The following is a 19,207-nucleotide window of genomic DNA, read 5'->3' as shown; positions in this document are numbered from 1 at the left end:
GTGCAAGATCCCGAGGTTCCTATCTGGGGCAAAAATTCATTAATTCATTCAGTAAATATTTATTGAACGTCTAATGTGGAATTTCTGTTCCGAAATCAGTCATTTTAACAAGTGCCCTGCAAAGAGGAGAAACCCTCCTAGTTTTTTCCTTTACTCTCCCACTAATATCACACTTCACTTCACTTTGGATGCTACATGTGTGAGTCTTCCCCACCAAGCAATTCTTTGACACCAGCCTGAAGTCCTACAACTTAACGAAATTCTGACACTACCTACCTGGAGATAGTGCTGACTCCACAGGTTGAGGGCTCAGTTCCATACGACCACCCCTACTTCAGAAGCCAATTGCAAACCCCAGGTTGTCACCTGTACTTCAGAGAGACTGACTATAAACTGGCTATATGATTCCCTTCTCAGGTTCCACCCCTTGCTAGAACAGCTCACAGAACTCAGAGAAACACATTCACTAATTTTATCGAGGATATGATAGAGGATATAGGTGGACAGCCAGATGAAAAGACCCATGGGACAAGGTCTGGAAGTGTCCCCAGTGCAGGAGTTCCTGTCCCCACTGTGTTGGGGTGCACCACTCTCTCAAAGCACCGGATATGTTCACCAACCTGGAAGCTCTGTGAGCTTGTGGGATTTTTACGGAGGCTTGTCCTGCAGACAGGACTGATCGGTGACTCAATCTCTAGCTTTCTTTCCCCTTTCTAGAGGGTGGGGCCACAAGTGCTAAGCTTCTAATTATGGCTTGCTCTTTCTGGTGAGCAGCCCCCATCCTGAAGCAATCCAGGACCCCACCAAGAATTGCTTCGTTAGAACAAAAGGTACTTCTCACCCAGGAAATTCCAGGGGGCTTATTAGGAGTTCAGTGTCAGGAGCCAGGGGCAGGGAACAATATATATATTTTCTATTATTTCACATGCCAAAGTGATGCTTAGGATGAATCAAGTTTTAGGAATGCTGTCCTGCTCAATATTTACTGCCACCCAGAGTGCTGGCCTATTGTGTGATAGAACATGATAGTCTTGGGGCCAAGTGGGTATCAGGAGCAGGAAGTCTATTCCTTTGAGTCCTGCTCAGCTCATCAATAACTCCCCCGGACCCCCTTTTTAAAATTCAGGGTTTTGTTTTAGCCTGAAAATTTTTAGGTCATCTTTTTGTTTTTTTAAGTTTATTTATTTATTTTGAGAGAGCGTGAGGGAGGGGCAGAGAGAGAGAATCCCAAGCAGGCTCCACACCGTCAGCGCAGAGCCCCAATGCGGGGCTTGAACTCATGAACCATGAGGTCATGACCTGACCCAAAACCAAGAGTGGGACACTTAACCAACTGAGTCACCCAGGTGCCCCTAGCTTTAACTTTTTCAGTGCAAATTTGCCACTTCTCTATTGTGGCTGGGCTTTTTGAGTTCTCAATATGTGGCCTATTTTTAACCAGCTCAAGCATCGTTTGGAAAAATAATGCACACACTTTTTTCTCGTCACCAGTCATTGGTAAAAATGTGAAATAACCCCAGTCTCAACTCCTCTCTCTCAACACTTTTATCTCTGCCTCCAGGTTGAATCTAAATCACCGAGTTTGACCCTTCAAGTAGTTGTGTGAAGAGGAATTGAGGCCTGAACATGTTTTTTCAGCTTATTTGATGAATATGTCTCGTTAGAGGGACCCAAGACCATCCCAAAAGGCCACAATGGGTCTCTTGACTTGGCTTTGCAGGCACCTCCCTGTGTTGTGAAAGATGATACAGAGGGTTTGATAAGGCTTGTCTCTCTCTGATTAAGTTCTGCTGATCATCATTTGCTAATTTAGCATCTTTCATTTCTAATTTTTTCCCTGGAAGATGTGGGTCAGTGTTTTTCCTGGTGTGAAAGTTAAGCACGCTGATCAATAGCAGGCTGCTCCTTTCTCATTTGGTCTTCCACTCAGTAAGTGTTTAAGGAGCACTGACATCCTCTCGTTACCGGTCTCCCTGTTGGGTGTGGGCACCCTCACATGGCTGCTTCTGCAGTTATTTTCCTAAAACACAAATCTGACCTCGTCAGTCTTGTGCGTAATGCTTCTCTTTGCTCCTCAAGGATAAAGTTCCAGCTCTTTAGCTGGACACACAGTCTCCCCTCTCATCTTTTTCTACTCTCAGTCTCACATGTTCTGTCGGGATAACACAGGCTTCTTCCCATTTGCAGACATGGTGTCTCGTGTTTTTATCCCCCACCTCTGGGGGCGGCAGTGATGGGGTGGGAAATCCAGGGAGGCCATGTAGGACCCATTTGGTGAGAGGATAGGATGCCCCTCCTCTGTCTGAGCACATGGAGAGCTGAGCTGCCTGCGTGAGCTTGGACTTGGCTGGACCAGCAAGGAACAGAGTACATCCTTTGTCCACATTGTAGGCTTGCTCTGGGGCTGTTCTATCTGCCAGGATTTCTCTGTTTGATGCCCCTGTCTTCATCCCCTGAGATAAGGAGTGGGTCCCTGGGAGTCAGAAGCTCTAGCTTGCACCCCACCCTCAGGTGGGGAGCTCTATCAGATCACTTGGAGGCGATCAAAAAATCATTATGGGGCTATGGCCTGCAGATAGGGGGTGCTTATCTCTGTAAACATCCTCTCTTTTACATCTTGTCTAGCTTACAAAATTTTATATCCTGTATGTTATATCCTGTCAATTGCTTCTTATTTTCTATCTCAAATGACCTTGAGTCTTCAGACATAATCCTTTCTCTTCCATATGAACAATCTTTCTATCATCCTTTCTATTGAACTAGAAATTGTGTTGTGATGTTGTGTGTGTTTGTGTGTGCATGGAGGAGAGGGGTTTCTGAAGAGGGGGAATTTTCCCCAGAATCTCTTTTCCACTGGGGCTCTCAAGAGCCCAAGAAGGACCAAGTCCTTCTCATCTTTATATTTCTTGACTGATAACACAATGGATACTGCATGCCAAGGAAGAGTGGAGAAACAAAGATGAATATAACACAATTCCTCCTCTCAGAGAGCTTATGCTCAGTAGAGATCTAAAATAGATAACCAAACAATGAGATTCCTGAGTCAGGTACTGTGAGACTACAGAGGATGTGGAGCCCGTCCATCTGGGGATAGCTGGTGGGGATTGGGAAAGCTGATGTGGAGAGGACAACATTGACATTGAGCCAAGTCCTGACTGAGGGAGAGAACTTTTTCAGATGTTAGGGAAGGGCAGGCTAAGCTAATGCAATGGTGTGTCAAATCCTCCAGGAGTTTTTCTCTTCCTTGATCTTAGCCAAAAGGCCAAGAAGCGATGAGTTTTTCTCTTCCTGAATGGATATTACCATTTCTGTTTAACTGATGAGCAACTGACATAAACCAAAGTTAAAAGACTGACAGCTCACCAGAGGTCCTGGGTCCTACAGGCCTGGGAGAGTGAACAAAACAGTGTGGTTTCCACAATCCATAATGTACCTTTTGGGCTTTGCTTTGGTTCCTTCGTTTTTGAGGTCCTGGGTGCCACTGAGACTGTGACTGTATCCTCTCCCTGGAAAAAAATTCACATGTACACAAATATAAATATTTCAATTTTGGTTTCTAGGGCTTCACAGCTTCCTAGAAGCCTTTTAATCCCAGATGAGAAGCCCAACTTTAGGGGCTATCACTCTTCAGCAGGCCATTAAAGTTAGGATTCCTCCCCCACCCCCAGAATCATGGACTCTGTGCCTTGAGAGAGACCTTAAAAGTCACACAGAACCAGTTACTTAAATGATATGTAAGTTGTTTCTAGGCTAGCCTATTATATCTTGTTTAACCCTATTCTTGAAAGCTACCAGAGTTGGGAATTTACTGGTTTTTGAAGCAACTCCTTGTCTTGGGTAGCTCTGTTATGTACTTCCTCGTATTACACTCAAATTAGTTTCTTGATTCTTGATTCCTGGCTCTGTCCAGCATGGTCTGGAACAAGAGTGGATCCTCTATCTTTTGATTTTCTCTGCTAACCTCTGCCACCCTCTATGAGGTTAAGTCCTTTATTTTGGGGTTTGGATCCCAAGGTCTCTGGGAAATGATTCTCCATACAATGTGAACATCTCAATATGAGCCTTTCCCCAACTGTCTTCTGGGAATTTTCTTGATAGAATTAATAAATTTCTGCTGAATGAATGGAGTATCCCAGGGTTAAATAAATTTGAGGAATGCTATATTGATTTCCTGTTTTAGGAGAGTCAGAATGCATATAGCGTATTAAAAGCTCTGATAAGTCCTTTAGCAAAGTCTTTTTTATGGTTCTGTTATCATTCCGAGAAGTAGGTTTTTGCTGACACCAAATTGGGAACTGCTGCTCTGTAAGGAAGTTTTTAAAGGACTTTTGGGACCGAATCTTTTAGGAGAGCTAATCGTCCTCCAAATTAATTTTTCCTCTTTTTTTCCCCCTACACAGCCTCTTGATTTTGAAACAGTAGCCGTTCACAACATTGTGTTCCAAGCGGAGAATCCTGAGCCTCTGGTGTCTGGTGTAAATTATAACACCAGCTCTTCTGCGAAGTTCAAGCTTATTGTGACAGATGTGAATGAAGCACCTCAATTTTCCCAGCGCATATACCAAGAAAAAATCAGGGAAGATGTGGCTGTAGGCACTAAAGTGGGCAACGTGACTGCCAAGGATCCAGAAAATCTGGACATAAGGTAGAGGAGAGCAACGCTGGGCAGGCCTAGCTGTGCTGTGACCATGGCCAGTGGGGAAGAAGGGCTGGGAGGGGCAGAGAAGCTGGTCTGACTCCAGGGCTCTCCTCTAAGAAAGCAGCCAGTGATCTGACGCTCTATCCTAGGGTCCATGGTGAACTTAATCTTGGTCCCAACAGTCATCAGTACCCTCTGGGCATCAGTGAGAATCCAGGCCCAGGCAAGTGGGAAGCATGTCAGCTTCCATCCCAGCCCACTAACTGCAAGTTGTGGCTGAGAGATGGTGAGTTCAGCAGATGGGGTCCAGAAGTTGGGCGACCCAAAGCCAGACTCTGTCTCTGTACCAGCCACGGGGGCCAGGGTTTGGGAGAGAGTTCTAGTCCAGTCCCTAAAATGGACTGAAGCTCTAGACAGAGAGAATGAAGCAAAAGCCCAGTTGGACAGACTCAGCCACCTGATATAAGGGAATCTTCTGGATGCAGAGTGCCTACATTTCTTGGATCTCTGGACAATAGTTCTGGGGTGACAAGACTCATTCCAGAGCCTACCTCTGGAGAGGTCAGTGCCCAGGCTGAGGCGGTTAGAAAAAAAGATGTAAATCTTTCCATTCTTAGTCATTTTTTTCCAGTGCGACAGGACTTACACAAATTTGCCTTAGAAGTGAACAATGATAATTTGCCCAAGATACATATATATGTGTGTGTGTATCCATATCTGTATCAATATTTATAACTTCTTTAAGATTGTATAGTTAACAAGCACATAGATAGGATTTGAGCCCAAATCTTTTGCTTCTGCGGCATGACAAATACTTTAGCATGCCTTAAACCATTGCATGTGGTTATGAATGACCTTAAATTCCTTAAATTTCTTGAAACATTTGAGGGGAGTCTTGCCTCCCAGTGAGCTGTCATTTAGGTACTTGGGATCACTTCTAAGACCTTTTTCTGATTGTCAATCAAGGAATAAAGTTCCCATCTACAATTTCACTCTCTACATCCTTCTCTGGTTCCATAAAAACAAACATAAGGGGCGCCTGGATGGCTCAGTTGGTTAAGCGTCTGACTTCAGGTCAGGTCATGATCTCACGGGACTGTGCTCTGTGCTGACAGCTCAGAGCCTGGAGCCTGCTTTGGATTCTGTGTCTCTTTCTGTCTCTTCCCCTCCCCTGCTTTGTGCTCTGTTTCTCTCTCTCAAAAATAAGTAAACATTTTTTTTTAAAGGCAAACATAAGAAAGAAAGAAGAGTGGGGGCTGTACTGTGTGGTTTAGTGTAGGTACTAATATATACATCAGAGCCACAAATTATGATGGGGCACAAAATATTTGTAATTTATGGCCATTTATTGTTTAACAAATACTTCTGCCTTCTTCATGAGAATGCTATAAAGATTATTAGTCAAAGATAAGCGAAAAAAAATTTGAGTTTATAAGTAGGGAAAACAAAGTCATTTAAGAACATTTCTTGGATCAAGGAAAAGATATACATGCTATTAAATTGAGATCAGGAAGATGAGGAAGAAGACCGAGAAGGGGAGTGTCCTGTAAGAAGACAAATGAAAAAAGGCATTTCAAGAACGAGGAATAATCAATATTTCTGAAGCTAGTAATAGGTCAGTTTAGAATTAAGGATGGCTCCAAAGTTTTTGGCCTGAGTGCATTCTTTTTCTCTCGGCCCCCCAAATTTATAATCCATCAGCACCCATTGGGTCCTAATCTGACCCACCAGCAAAAATTAGAGATCCTTTCCTGGAAATATATCCAGAATGCAAATGCTTCTCACCGTGTCCACCATGGTCCAGACCACCATCCTCTCTTTCCTGGGTCCATCCCTGCCCACTCCTCCAGCCCACCCTGCGTCCACCTGCCACAATCACAGTGGTCCTTTTAAAAAGTGGATCAGCTCAAAGGACTTCACTGAAAACCTTCCAAAGAGTTCCCATCTTACTCAGAATGAAATCCCAAGTACATAGGATTTCTTCTACATCAGCTGTATGTACAACCTAACAGTGCTTGGCATATAGAACATACTAATATTACAAAAAAAAATTAATTTGATGAACTAATACACCCTGGCTTTTTAATCATTCTCTTGCTTCTGGGCATATAGGTTGTTTCCAGTATTTTTTTATTATATAAAATATTTTGAATATATGCATGAATAGAATTCTTTTTTAACCTTGATTAAATTGTTTTTTATTTGGGGGAAAATTTCCAGAGGTGGTATTCTTTGGCCTAAAGATACGGACATCCTTATGGCTATGTTGTGTTGCCTCTCAAAAGGCAACACTAATCGGTTTTCCTGTGGTTCTAGTCTTGTCTCAGATTCATCTCTCACACACCTAACAACAAGTTCCATTGAAAACACAAATATGACTAGATCACCATCCTGCTTAACAGCATTCCACGGCTGCCCATTGCTTCCCATTATCTGGCTCTTTCTACTTCCCTGGTTTCGTCTTTTGCCATCCATCCACTGCTTCCCGTTTTTATCCCAACACAGCTGGGATGTCTGACCCTCTCACACCACCAGCCTATTCCTTGGTCTCTTTGCATTAGCTCATGCAATCGCTTCTGCTTGAAGCATCCTGTTTCTTGCCTTAGTTAACATCTCCTGCTTCAGAAAGGCTTCTCTGGGGTGCCACAGGGCCCCTCTCATTGTATTTACCACATTTTATTGGAATTATCTATTTCTGTGTCTGTCTCCTCCATTGGCCTAAGAGCCTGTTTTTTTTGTTTTTTTTTTTTGTTTGTTTGTTTGGTTTGTTTGTTTTTTGATAATCTCCTCTCTTGTTCTACAGCCTGATGTTTGCTAAGCACTCAGTAGATGTTTGTAGAAGGAACAATTCACTGTGCCACCAGCAGCCTGAGTATCCACCCATTCCCTGGCATCTCCGCCCCTGGGTGTTCAAGTTTTCTTAGAGGGAGTGGTTTGCTAATCAGTTTTAAAAGATGTTTCCAGGGGGCACCTGGGTGGCTCGGTCGGTTAAGCACCTGGCTTTGGCTCAGGTCATGATCTCACCATTTGTGGGGTTGAGTCCCGCTTCGGGCTCTGTGCTGACAACTCAGAGCCTGGAGCCTGCTTCGGATTCTGTGTCTCCCTCTCTCTCTGCCCCTCCCCCGCTCACACTCTGTCTCTCTATCTCCCTCAAAAATAAATAAACATTAAAAAAATTTTTTAAAGATGTTTCCAGGCTGTCTTCATTAGAAACCTTTGATCTGCAGAGAAGTTTAACTTCTTTCCTCCAGAATTTGTGACTATACCTTTTCTAATAAAACAAGTATAACTACAAATCCGTAAGGATGAGGACATCCTCCTTTTGAAGATAGATGAGATACAAATAAAGCATTAATAATATTAATTAATTATCCTTTAAATATGTTATAAGTGATATGCAAGGGATAAGGCATAATAATCCATAGACTCTCTTCACATTTTCACACAGACTAATGTGGGTTTTCTTTTGCTCTTTTTACTCTATGAAGTTATTCTCTGAGAGACAACACAAGAGGCTGGCTTAAAATTGACCCTGTCACTGGCGAGATCTTTACCACGGCTCCTCTGGACAGGGAAGCTGAAAGTCTGTATCGGGTGCAAGTGATGGCGACCGAAGTAGGTGAGAAAGAAAAAAGGAGCAAATTATTAGGTGGTACGTTAATAGACACGGGAGGGAAGATGGCATGGGTGGGAAACTTAACTGGGTCAAATTGTCAGCCTATCTTAGAGTGGAAGGTTGATAAGGGTGCAAAAGTGGAGTGAAGGGCCCACACCTTCCTGGTTCTGTGCAAGGTGCGGCCCACGGGTGCCCCTGAACTGGGCTCTTTCAGGCAGGGGTGCACCTGCAGGCTGGCTAGGCAGCAAGAGAGCTGCTGCCACTCGCTCTTGCTCCTGGAGGGACTACAGCTTCTGGGCAGGTGTCTGTGTCCCCGCTGAACTCCCTCCCCTTCCTCCAAAGTGCTTGTGGGTTTCTCTCGAGAGCAGGGCCAAACCACTGCTCTGCTGACCTAGACCATTACTTGCCCTTTCAGCCTGCGATTGCAGTGGTTCAGGTCTGATCCTTTCTGAAACAGAAAATATTAAAAAAAAAATTTTTTTAAGTTTATTTACTTATTTTGAGGAAGAGAGAGAGAGCACAAGCAGGGGAGGGGCAGAGAGAAGGAGAGACAGAATTCCAAGCAGGCTCAGTGCCATCGGTGCAGAGCCCGATCGATGTGGGGCTCAAACTCACAAACTGTGAGAGCGTGATCTGAGTGGAGAGGAAGGGTCGGACGCTTAACCGACCGCACCACCCGGGTACCCCTGAGACAGAAAGTGTTTTATGCCATGTTGTCAACTTGGATATGTGCCAGAATCACCTGGGAGCCTGTTCAATAAGGTAGGAGGAGTTCACCCCTGGAGATTCTGATTCACTAGGTTTGGCTGGCCCTGGGTATCTCTGTTTTGATGAAATCAGGTGACCATTTGAAAGAAAAGACGTCTACAGATGAGCCCAGGATGTTTGAATCATCCCGCAGAATCTTTGCATGCCGTTGGAGCCCGTTGTGGTGCTATATATCCCCGCTGACTGAACGTAGAGTTCCAGGGAATTTAAAAAATTAAAATCAACATAAATCCGCAGGAAGAGCGTGCTTACCAGTGATAAGGCTGGTGATTAAAACATGAGGCTTCTTTGCATTTAAATGGAGTTTTCTAACTTAGAGTAGAAATTCTGTTGTTCTTATGCTGGTTGAAGCCTCTAATTAAATAGTAAATATATCTGCCTGGTTTACCAGAAAATGAGAATTGAACAAATTGGGACTAAATAAATACAGTTTTAGACCAAAAAAATATATATAAATAAATAAACTCTCAAAACGTGAGGCCCAGGGTTGGGAGGTGGAATGGGGAACATTCCAGTGGATGGAAATCATAAAAATGGCCCCTGCCTGTGAAAAGATTAAGAAAAACAAAAGCACCACAGTCAGATTAAGCCAATGAGGGTAGAAATGCCGAAGTGTGTGCCAAATTTGGAACGATTGTGTGCAAGCAGACGGGCCTTGCTGAAGTGGGGGCGGGGCGGGGGGGGGGACGGTCTTTCTCCCTTGCTTGTTCCCACAGATGCACATTCCATTATCACATTGTATACCTTTAACTCTTGATTTAAAAGCTCCCGAGTAATCAGGAAGTTTCTGGCTGAGCCTTTGTGCCACGCATTCCGCTACAACATACCATGGGGATTAACGCTTGACTTTGGATGTGTCCTAGGGGCCTCTCACATTTTAGAAGTTTCACAAATCAAAATCGGGATTCAATGCTCTGCACCCCTTGTTGGCTCTGAAATGACGCCTGAAACGACCTCAAGAGCACAGTGTCTTTCCCCCCTTTGGTTAAATGTGGTCAGGGCCCTAGAAGACAGTTGAAAAGCAAAGCAGGAAGACAGGGTTCACTGGAATTGAAACGGGATGGGGTCAGAAATTGTGGAAATGGTATCTGTGATTGATGTCAGGGAGAATGAGGCGAGTCAGTGTTTATGTTGCCCTGGCATCCGTGTTTCAAGCACTCAGTGTGACAACTTAATCCTCATACAACACTTTGGGTAAGTACTATTATTGGCCATACTTTATGGACGAGGGGATCAAGGCACTGAGAAGTTAAGTAACTTGCCCGCCATCACACAGCTACCAACCATTAAGGCTACAGGGTCTAAATCTTTCACCACTACACCACAGAAAATCACATTCGTGCAGCCCTTTACTGTTTTCAACAAACACGACACATGGGATCCTCACAAAGTCACATGTTGTACAGCTGAAGAAACGGGGTGTAGAAAACCACAAACATGCCCGAGTCAGTGCTGAGGAGCGGTTGTGGGCTCTAGAGTCAGACTTCCTGGGATGGAAGGCTCTCTACTGCTGTGTGACCTTGAGCAAGTCACACGACTTCTCTGAACCTCAGTCTTGTCATCAGTAAATGCACATCGGAGTTGTTTTGAAGTAATACGTATAAAATATTAGTGTGTAAATCTTAGTTATTATTATCATCACTAAGACTTTTTAACCAGAAAACAAAAGCGGGTCTGATTCTAAAAGCTTGTTATCTTTCTACTACTTCAGCATACCCAACTGCTTTAAGAGTGTGTGTGTGTGTGTGTGTGTGTGTGTGTATTTATTTATTTATTTTAAAGAAAAGAAGGTATCTTGTCACGTTATGAGGAAAATGAGAAAGCTGATATCATGTTTCAATCCCTTACTTCCTTAGGCGGCTCCTCCCAGAGCTCCATAGCCAGTTTCCACCTGACCCTCTTGGATGTCAACGACAACCCCCCTCGGCTAGCCAAGGAGTACACGGGCTTGTTTCTGTGCCATCCCCTCCACCAAGAGGGGACTCTCATTTTTGAGGTCACTGATGATGATCAGTGGTCACTTTCGAGTCCACGCTTTTCATATTCCCTCGTCAGTGAAAGCTCACGAAATGACTGGGAAGTTTCGAGAGTCAACGGTGAGTTGAACAAAACACTGACGGATGATAAAATTAGTTTTTGTTTGCCTTGGTGTGCTTGCGGTGGCACTCAACACAGAGTTTTCCCCCATGCTGCAGGGAGGAAGCTCATGCTTTGAGAACCTGTAGAGGGGAGCTCTCCAGGGGGAAGAAAGCCCTGGGCTTCGGAGGGAGGAGAGATTAACATACAGCATCCCCCTTAGTGTATAGGGGCAGTTGGACAATCTGAACAGCATTTGCAAAATTTCCAACGGCCACCGAGGGACAGATTTCATAATGGTTTTTAAAAACACCTTCATGGAAAAATAATTGTCACACAATAAACGGCACATATTTAAAGTGCACAATTTTATAGAAATTGATAAATGTCGACCCCATGAAGCCCTCATCACAATAAGGATAAGAATATTTTCACCACCCCCCAAGATTTTTCATGCTCTAGCTCTAGGTGCAGTCCTCATTTCCCACCCCACCCCCACCCCGCCAGTCCTCCACCCCCCATCCCCGGGAATGGCTGCTCTGCTTTTCATCACTATAGATTAGTTTGCATTTTCAAGAATTTTATCTAAATAAAATAATACAGTATGTGCTCTTTTTGGCTGGCTGTTTTTGCCTTAGCTTACTTATTCTGGAATTTCTCCATGTCGTTCTGTGTATCGATACTCATTCCTTTCGATTATGGAGTAGCATTCCATGGTAAGACGCTCTCACAGTTTGTTAGCCATTCACTTCTTGCCTGTCACTTGGTTTGCTTCCAGTCTTTGCTGTTACAAATAAAGCTGCTATGAGCATTGTGACCAAGAATTCTGTAGGAGCATATGCTTTTATTTTTCTTGGTTAAATACCTAGAAGTGGAATGGCTGGGTCATATGGTAGCTGTATGGTTAAAGTTTTCAGAAAATGGCAAATTGCTTTCCAGTTGGTAACGTTCTACATGGGCAGCAGTCTATGAGGGTTCTGGTTGCTCAACATTCCTCCCAATACTTGCTCTGCTTGGTTTTTTTAATTGTAGCCATTTTAGTGGGAGTGCAGTAGCATTTCGTTATGGTTTTAATGTAAGTTTCCCTAAAGACTAATGGTGTTGAGCATCTTTTCATGTGTTTATTTGCCACCCATATATCTTCACAGGTGGAGGGGCTGGTCAAATTTTGTGCCCATTTGAAAAATTTGGCTGTTGGCCTTCTATTGTTGACTTCTAGCATTCTTTCTATAATCGAGGTATCAGTTCTTTGTCAGATATATGTTTGCAAATATTTTCTCATGGGTTATGACTTGCGTTTGCATTTTGTAAGTGTCTTTTTTTAAGTTTTTTTTTTTAACATTTATTTATTATTGAGAGACAGAGAGAGACAGAGCATGAGCAGGGGAGGGGCCGAGAGACAGGCAGACACAGAATCCAAAGCAGGCTCCAGGCTCTGAGCTGTCAGCACAGAGCCCGACACGGGGCTTGAACTCACTAACCATGAGATCATGACCTGAGTTGAAGTTGAGCTTAACTGACTGAGCCACCCAGGCGCCCCTCCAAAGATTTTCTACATGGACAATCATATTGTCTGCAAATAATAGCATTTTAATTTCCTTTCCAAACCAGATGACTTTAATTTCTTTATTTTTTTATTAGTGGCTAAAACCATCAGTAGAATGTTGAATCAAAGTAGTGAGAGTAGAAATAAACTGATCTTGGGAGAAAGCACTTAGGCTTTGACCATCAAGTATAAAGTTTGTTATAGTTTTTTTGTATCAGATCAAGGAGTTTATCTTCTGTTCCTAACTTGCACAGAGGTTTTTTGTTTTGTTTTGTTTTTTGTTTTTGTTTTTTTTAACTAGGAATGGACGCTAAAATTTTCACGTACTTCTTTTGCATCTATTGAGATGATTGTATGGTTGATTTTTTTGGTCTATTGATTTGGTGAATTGTGTCAATCAACTTTTGGAATCAACTTCTAGATCTTAAACCAATCTCTTCCTGGTATAATGCTTACTTGGTGGTGAAATATTAGCATTTTTATGTATTGCTGGATTTGATTTGCAAAAATTTTAAGGATTTCTCCATCTGTATTCATGAGGGATATTGGTCTATATCTTTCTTTCCTTGTAATGTCTTTGTCAGGTTTTGATGTCAGAATAATGCTGCTTCATCGAATGAGTTATGAAATATTCTACTTCTTCAATTATCTGGAAGAGTTTGTGTAAAATTGTTTTTTATTTCTCTCTTAATGTTTGGTAGAATCTACTATGAAGCCATTTGGACCCAGAGTTGTCTTTATAAAAAGTTTTAAGTAAAAATTCAACTTCTTGGGGCACCTGAGTGGCTCAGTCAGTTAAGTGACCAACTCTTGATTTCGGCCGAGGTCATGATCTCATGGTTCCTGAGATCGAGCCCCACGTTGGGTTGAGAGCTGATAGCATGGAGCCTGCTTGGGATTCTCTCTCTCTCTTTCTCTCTCTCTGCCACTTCCCTGCTCGTGCTCTCTCTCCCTCAAAATAAATAAGCTTAAAAAATTCAATTTCATTAATAGATACAGGGCTATTTAAATTACAGATTTTTTCTTGGTTGAACTTATTAGTTTGCATCTTTTAAATAATTTGTCTGTTTCATTTGATTTGTCTAATTTATTGGCACAAAGTTATTTGTCATATGGTTTTATTATTCTCCTAAAATCTATAGACTCTGCAGTGATATCGTCACCTCATTCTGATATTGGAAAGTTGTCTCTTTTTTTTTTTCCTGATCGATCTGGCTAGAGGTCATTAATTTTACTGATATTCTCAAAGAACCAGCTTTTGATTTCATAGATTTTTTTCCTGCATTTTTGTTTTGTATTTCAATGCTCAGATTTTTATTATTTCCTTTATTCTTCTTATGTTGAATTAAATTTGTTCTTCTTGTTTTATTTTTATTAAGGTGGAAGCTGAGGCAATTAATTTGGAAAGTTTTTCTTTGTTATTATGGGCATTTGGTGCAATATTTTTTTAAAAAATTTTTTTTTAACGTTTTATTTATTTTTGAGACAGAGAGAGACAGAGCATGAACAGGGGAGGGGCAGAGAGAGAGGGAGACACAGAATCGGAAACAGGCTCCAGGCTCTGAGCCATCAGCCCAGAGCCTGACACGGGCCGAACTCACGGACCGCGAGATCGTGACCTGAGCTGAAGTCGGACACTTAACCGACTGCACCACCCAGGCGCCCCTATTTGGTGCAATAATTTTATGTCTTAGTGTCATGTTAGCTGTAGCCCACAAAGTTTGACGTGTTGTGTTTCCATTTTCATTCCATTCCAAATACTTCCTAATTTCCCTTTAGATTTCTTCTGTGACCCATGGCTTACTTAGAAGTGTGTTATATAGTTCCCAAATATATGGGGATTTCCCACATCTTTGATTATGGATTTCTAACTTAATTGCTTAGCAACCAGGGGACAATTGGCTAAAATACTTTTAAATTTATTGAGACTTCTGTCTCTCAGTACTTTGAGGATGTTTTTCCCCCGGTGTCCTGGATTGCACCGTTTCTTCTTTTTTCCCTTAAATGTAATTTATCCTTTTTCCTCTGGATGTTTTTAAGATTTTCTTTTTCACACACACACACACACACACGCACGCACAGGATGATCTTTCTCACTAGTTTTAAGCAATTTGATAATTATGTGCCTTAGTGTCACTTTGTTTGTTTTTCTTTTTCCTGGGATTTACTAATCTTCTTGGATCTGAGGACTTAGAGTTTTTACCTAATTTGGAAAATCATTTAGCAGTTACGTCTTCGAATATTTTTTCTTTTTCTAATTCAGTGTTTCATTCAGTCTAATGTTATAAAACATAGCGACAGAGCTATGATAGTTAGTAGTATTTATTCTACAGAGCAATCATAAATTGAGAAATTAAAGGGTGCTTTGGCATCCTGTTTGACGTTATGGAAGGCAATGTTGAGTGGTGATACTTTGGGTAATTTAACTCATACTTATATCGAATAATTTCCTGGCCAACCTTAGAATTATATTGCAAAGGTGAGCTTTATTCCTGTTGATACATGGGTATGAGGTTGTGTTTTTATGTCATTCATTTTTTCCCCCTATTCTGACAGGAACTCATGCCAAACTTTCTACCAAGCACACGAACTTTGAAGAGGGACTTTACAGTGTCCCAATCCGCATCAATGATGGTGGCCGGCCACCGCTGGAAGGGGTAGTCTCTTTACCAGGTAGGTACTTTGCCACAGGCAACTTGGGATAATGTCTGTCACCATGGGTAGTTTGACAGAATTCCTGTCTTTGATATAGGATTTTGCAAACTTTTTGCTTGAAAATGTATTTTACCAAATACTGTTTTGCGTTGTAGTTACTTTCTGCACATGTGTGGACGGACATTGTTTTCAGCCAGCAGGTCACCAGGCTGGGATGCCCACTGTGGGCATGGCAGTTGGTATACTCCTGACCACATTTTTGGTTATTGGTGAGTATAATTTCTCAGATTCAAGGATTCCTGTTCTGGGCCTTAGAAACCTTCACCTCAGGGTCTGTCTTCGGGGCTGGTCTGCTGGCTGCTTACTGCCGTTCTAGACAAACAGCCAGGAATATGCATTACCAGCAAACCATCAGACTCTCCTAGTTGAGATCTGCTGCCTTAATACCACCCATTACCTATCATTGGTTAGTTGGGAAATATCACACAAGAGGCTTTAAAGCATAAATTGTTATGTTTTGTGCCTAGTGTCCAAGCTTTTGTGATACAGGAGAGAGAGATGCAGTAGCTGTGCCCCTGCTATGTGGCAGGCACGGTGCTTGATGTGGGGGATAGATGATGGGCAAGATATACACAGATCCTACCCTCACAGAGCTTACAGGCCAGTCTACCGTTGTTGGAACAGGTAGAATTAGCCTTCCAGTGGAGACGCTTACATACCCAAAATGTTGCAGAACTTCCCTTTGAGTATTTTCATGATGGTAGACTAATTCTTTGTTACCCCAGAACAAGTCGAGCTTATCATGGGCCTTATTCTGCTTTGGCCCTGGCCAGGCTAAACAGCAGGGTCCCCACTTCTAGCCGTCTTCTTTTTTTGTGAAACGCTCAGTGCTCAAAGAGGTCCTCTTTCAATTGTTGTCCTCACCATAAGTTGAATAGTAGAAATAGATACTTCACCAAGTCGTATCCACTTGACTGAAGGAGTTTATACCATTTCACATCCTTTCTCTTTGAAAAGGAAGGCTGGGATTATTCTAAGAATTCTTACTCGTTCTCTTAGCATTTGGTCTTTTCTGCTGCTATCCAGTCTACCACATTAGACTCTGATTCGCAGCTCTAAAAGGGACCTCATTTCCTTATACCATTCCATCCAGATTCCTCATTATCATGACATGGAAGGGCCTTTGTGACATAGTCATTACTCATCCTAACATATGCACGGGGATCATCTTTTCCCCCTGATCACAGGTTGGTGCATCCCCTTTCATACTAATTGAGCTAAAATTTTGAGTTTTCACTCACTTAAGCTTCCTTCTACCTCTATGCCTTTTCTTATTCTATCCTCCCTCCCATCTTGAAAGGATTTTTTGAGTTTATGCACCAAATAGCAGTTTCTCAGATGACCATGTAAAGCCATAATTTTGCCACAAGTTAGACTGGGTAAGTCTGGGGATATCTGGAGATAGAAGTAATAGGATCTTACAGTTTCATGCCCTTACTTTTTTCAAAGTAGGGTTTGAATTAGTGCAAGATTCTTTTTTTTTTATGTTTATTTTTTTCTTTTTGATAGAGAGAGCAAAAGCAGGGGAGGGGCAGAGACAGAGGGGTACAGGGAATCTAAAGCAGGCTCTGCACTGACAGCTCGATACAGGGCTTGAAACCGCGAATCATAAGATCATGACCTGAGTATGACCGGATGCTTAACCGAGTGAGCCACCCAGATACCCTGGAATTAGTGCAATATTCTTAATGGGTCTCTGAGTATCCAGTCTTTTCTGCCACGATTCCTCCTATAAATTTACTGCAGGTTAATTTCCTTAAAACAACTCCCCTTTTCCATATTGGTCTCTGGTTTATAGTACACCTTTACTGCTAAAACACACAATGTAATTTTGTAGGTGTTCAGAGATAGGAGAAACCAAAAAGATTAGGGAGTCTACTCAAGCTGGAGCTATGAGGAAGGCACCAAAGAAAATGTGATAACTGGTGTGGACACACCCGAGCTTTAGGTAGGTGAACAGGTCAGAGAACAGCTTTCTGGTTGTTCTCACTGAACTATTTCCTCTAGAGAAGAGGATGAAGGACTGGAATCAACGTTCACTGAGTACGTCCAAAGTTCAGGAAGTCTGCCAGATGCTCGTGCACTTAGTCATCCACATACATTAGGTCCTATATTTCTTGGTAAAGACCCAGCAATAGCCACCAGCAGAGATATGCTTTGGGAGTTGATACGTACTTACCGAACAAGATAAATGATAAGCTTATGAACCCAAGAAAGCCAATGCCTAGAATCCCTTATTCACCAGGACAACGAAACTTTGTTGACCCACAAAAAGAAATGAAGTTACATGAGTCACTTTTTCCTACCAGGGTATTACTTCATAAACAAATGTGATAGTACATTTTAAGATTCCATCTCTTTGACCTTGAATTTTCTCTTTTAGGTATAATTTTAGCAGTTGTGTTTATCCGAATAAAGAAGAGTGAAGGCAAAGATACTGTCGAAAGTGCTCAGGCATCCGAAGCCCAACCTCTGAGAAACTGAATTGAACAGGAATGTTTGAGTTTATGTACCAAGTGCTATTTCAGTAACACAGCCATTTAATCTCATAATTTTACTTTTTGTCCAACATGTGCTCTGTAATTTTTTACAGATATACCCTCTTGCCCTTTAATATTTTATTACTCTTTGATATTTCATGTGCTATAGACATTAGAGACATTTTCCATTTTCCCATGACACTTTCCCCTCTGCAAAAGCCTTCGCTATTTATCCAAAGCCAAAAATGTATGTGTTTTTTCCCTTTAGGGAAAGATGGACTGATGAACTCTTCTGTTCACTTTCTCCTTATCGAGATTTATCAGTCCTCCACCACAGAACTTCCTGGATTCCACTCATACTTTCTCCACTTCTATCCTATGTCTCCTCCCTCATGTCTCATTTGGTATTGTACCAATTTTAAGACATTTGTTGGAGACCAGGACAAAGGGAAATCTCAGGAAAAAAATAAAATAGGAGCGCCGTCCCTTGGTGTGAACAGACACTCTCTTGTGTTAGCCTTCTTTGGCTCACCGTGGCTCATAGTGCTCTTCGTTTGAGGTTCTTCCACTTGGGAATGGCACAAGCCACACAGGCCCCTTTCATCAATCTTGGTGCAGAAACCAACCACTGACTAGACTTACTTACTACCTACCATGCTTACATGCTGCACGTGTTTTCTTTATGTGTATATTAATAGTTTTGGCTACTGTATATTTAACGGTAAAAGAAAATATGAATGCACGAAAGACGTAGTGACAAAAACCAAGAATAAATGTTGGCTATGGTTTTGTTTCTTGAGCTCTTTGGCTCTACTTGCCGGTTCTTTGCATTTGTTGAGGGAACACCTGGAGAGCCATGGTTACTTATGGTTTATCAGAACTGCCTCCCATGTAGAGTGGGTCCGTAAGGAGGAGTGTCCAATGAAATAAAAATTCACTGCTTTCAGGACCATGGATTGGGTTCAAGACAGATATAGTTGGGATTTTAAAATTTTAAATAAGAGAACCTTAGACATTTGGAAGCATTTTTAGGTCTGATGCTATTGTCTTGCTCAGGCTTTGAGCCTTGAAAGCATTCAGTATTACAAAACCTCTCAGAATTTCCAAGAATTTTTTGGAAGAGAACTTGTCTCTGAAAAGGTGCTCTTAGAATGGCAGCTGAAGCAGGCCATGGAGTTCTGTTTTTCCTAAATAATCCTTTTTGTGGACTTCTATTATATTTTTTATGGGCAAAAAAGTAAAACAAAAGAAAATATCCAAACCCTAAGACCTGATTTTGCTTTCTTATTTAGTATCTTGTACTTCAAACTCTTACCTGTTTTTTTACATGAGGCTCATTGAAAGTCTTGTAATGGGTAAAGTTCTCC

The 19,207-nt window shown here is 42.1% G+C and overlaps 1 protein-coding gene across 3 annotated transcripts in view; it reads left to right on the top strand.

The window, feature by feature from the left end:
• The window catches only part of CDH17 (cadherin 17), an 84,576-nt gene extending 65,937 nt beyond the window's left edge, over window positions 1-18,639 (top strand). For 2 of the 3 annotated variants that reach the window (XM_023248514.2, XM_023248513.2), the window contains 5 exons: window positions 4,401-4,645; window positions 8,128-8,258; window positions 10,880-11,119; window positions 15,202-15,318; window positions 15,456-15,691. In XM_023248514.2, coding sequence (XP_023104282.2) covers window positions 4,401-4,645; window positions 8,128-8,258; window positions 10,880-11,119; window positions 15,202-15,318; window positions 15,456-15,676 — 954 coding nt within the window. In that variant the 3' untranslated portion in view covers window positions 15,677-15,691. Of the gene's footprint in view, window positions 1-4,400; window positions 4,646-8,127; window positions 8,259-10,879; window positions 11,120-15,201; window positions 15,319-15,455; window positions 15,692-17,743 lie in introns of those variants that run through there. The other variant, XM_011291398.4, reaches the window with a different exon arrangement.
• Window positions 18,640-19,207: the final 568 nt, after the last annotated feature.

The sequence above is a fragment of the Felis catus genome, chromosome F2 (assembly GCF_018350175.1).
Source record: "Felis catus isolate Fca126 chromosome F2, F.catus_Fca126_mat1.0, whole genome shotgun sequence".
Taxonomy (NCBI): domain Eukaryota; kingdom Metazoa; phylum Chordata; class Mammalia; order Carnivora; family Felidae; genus Felis; species Felis catus.
Note: the sequence above shows the minus strand (reverse complement) of the source record. Positions and strands in the feature narration are given on the sequence as shown.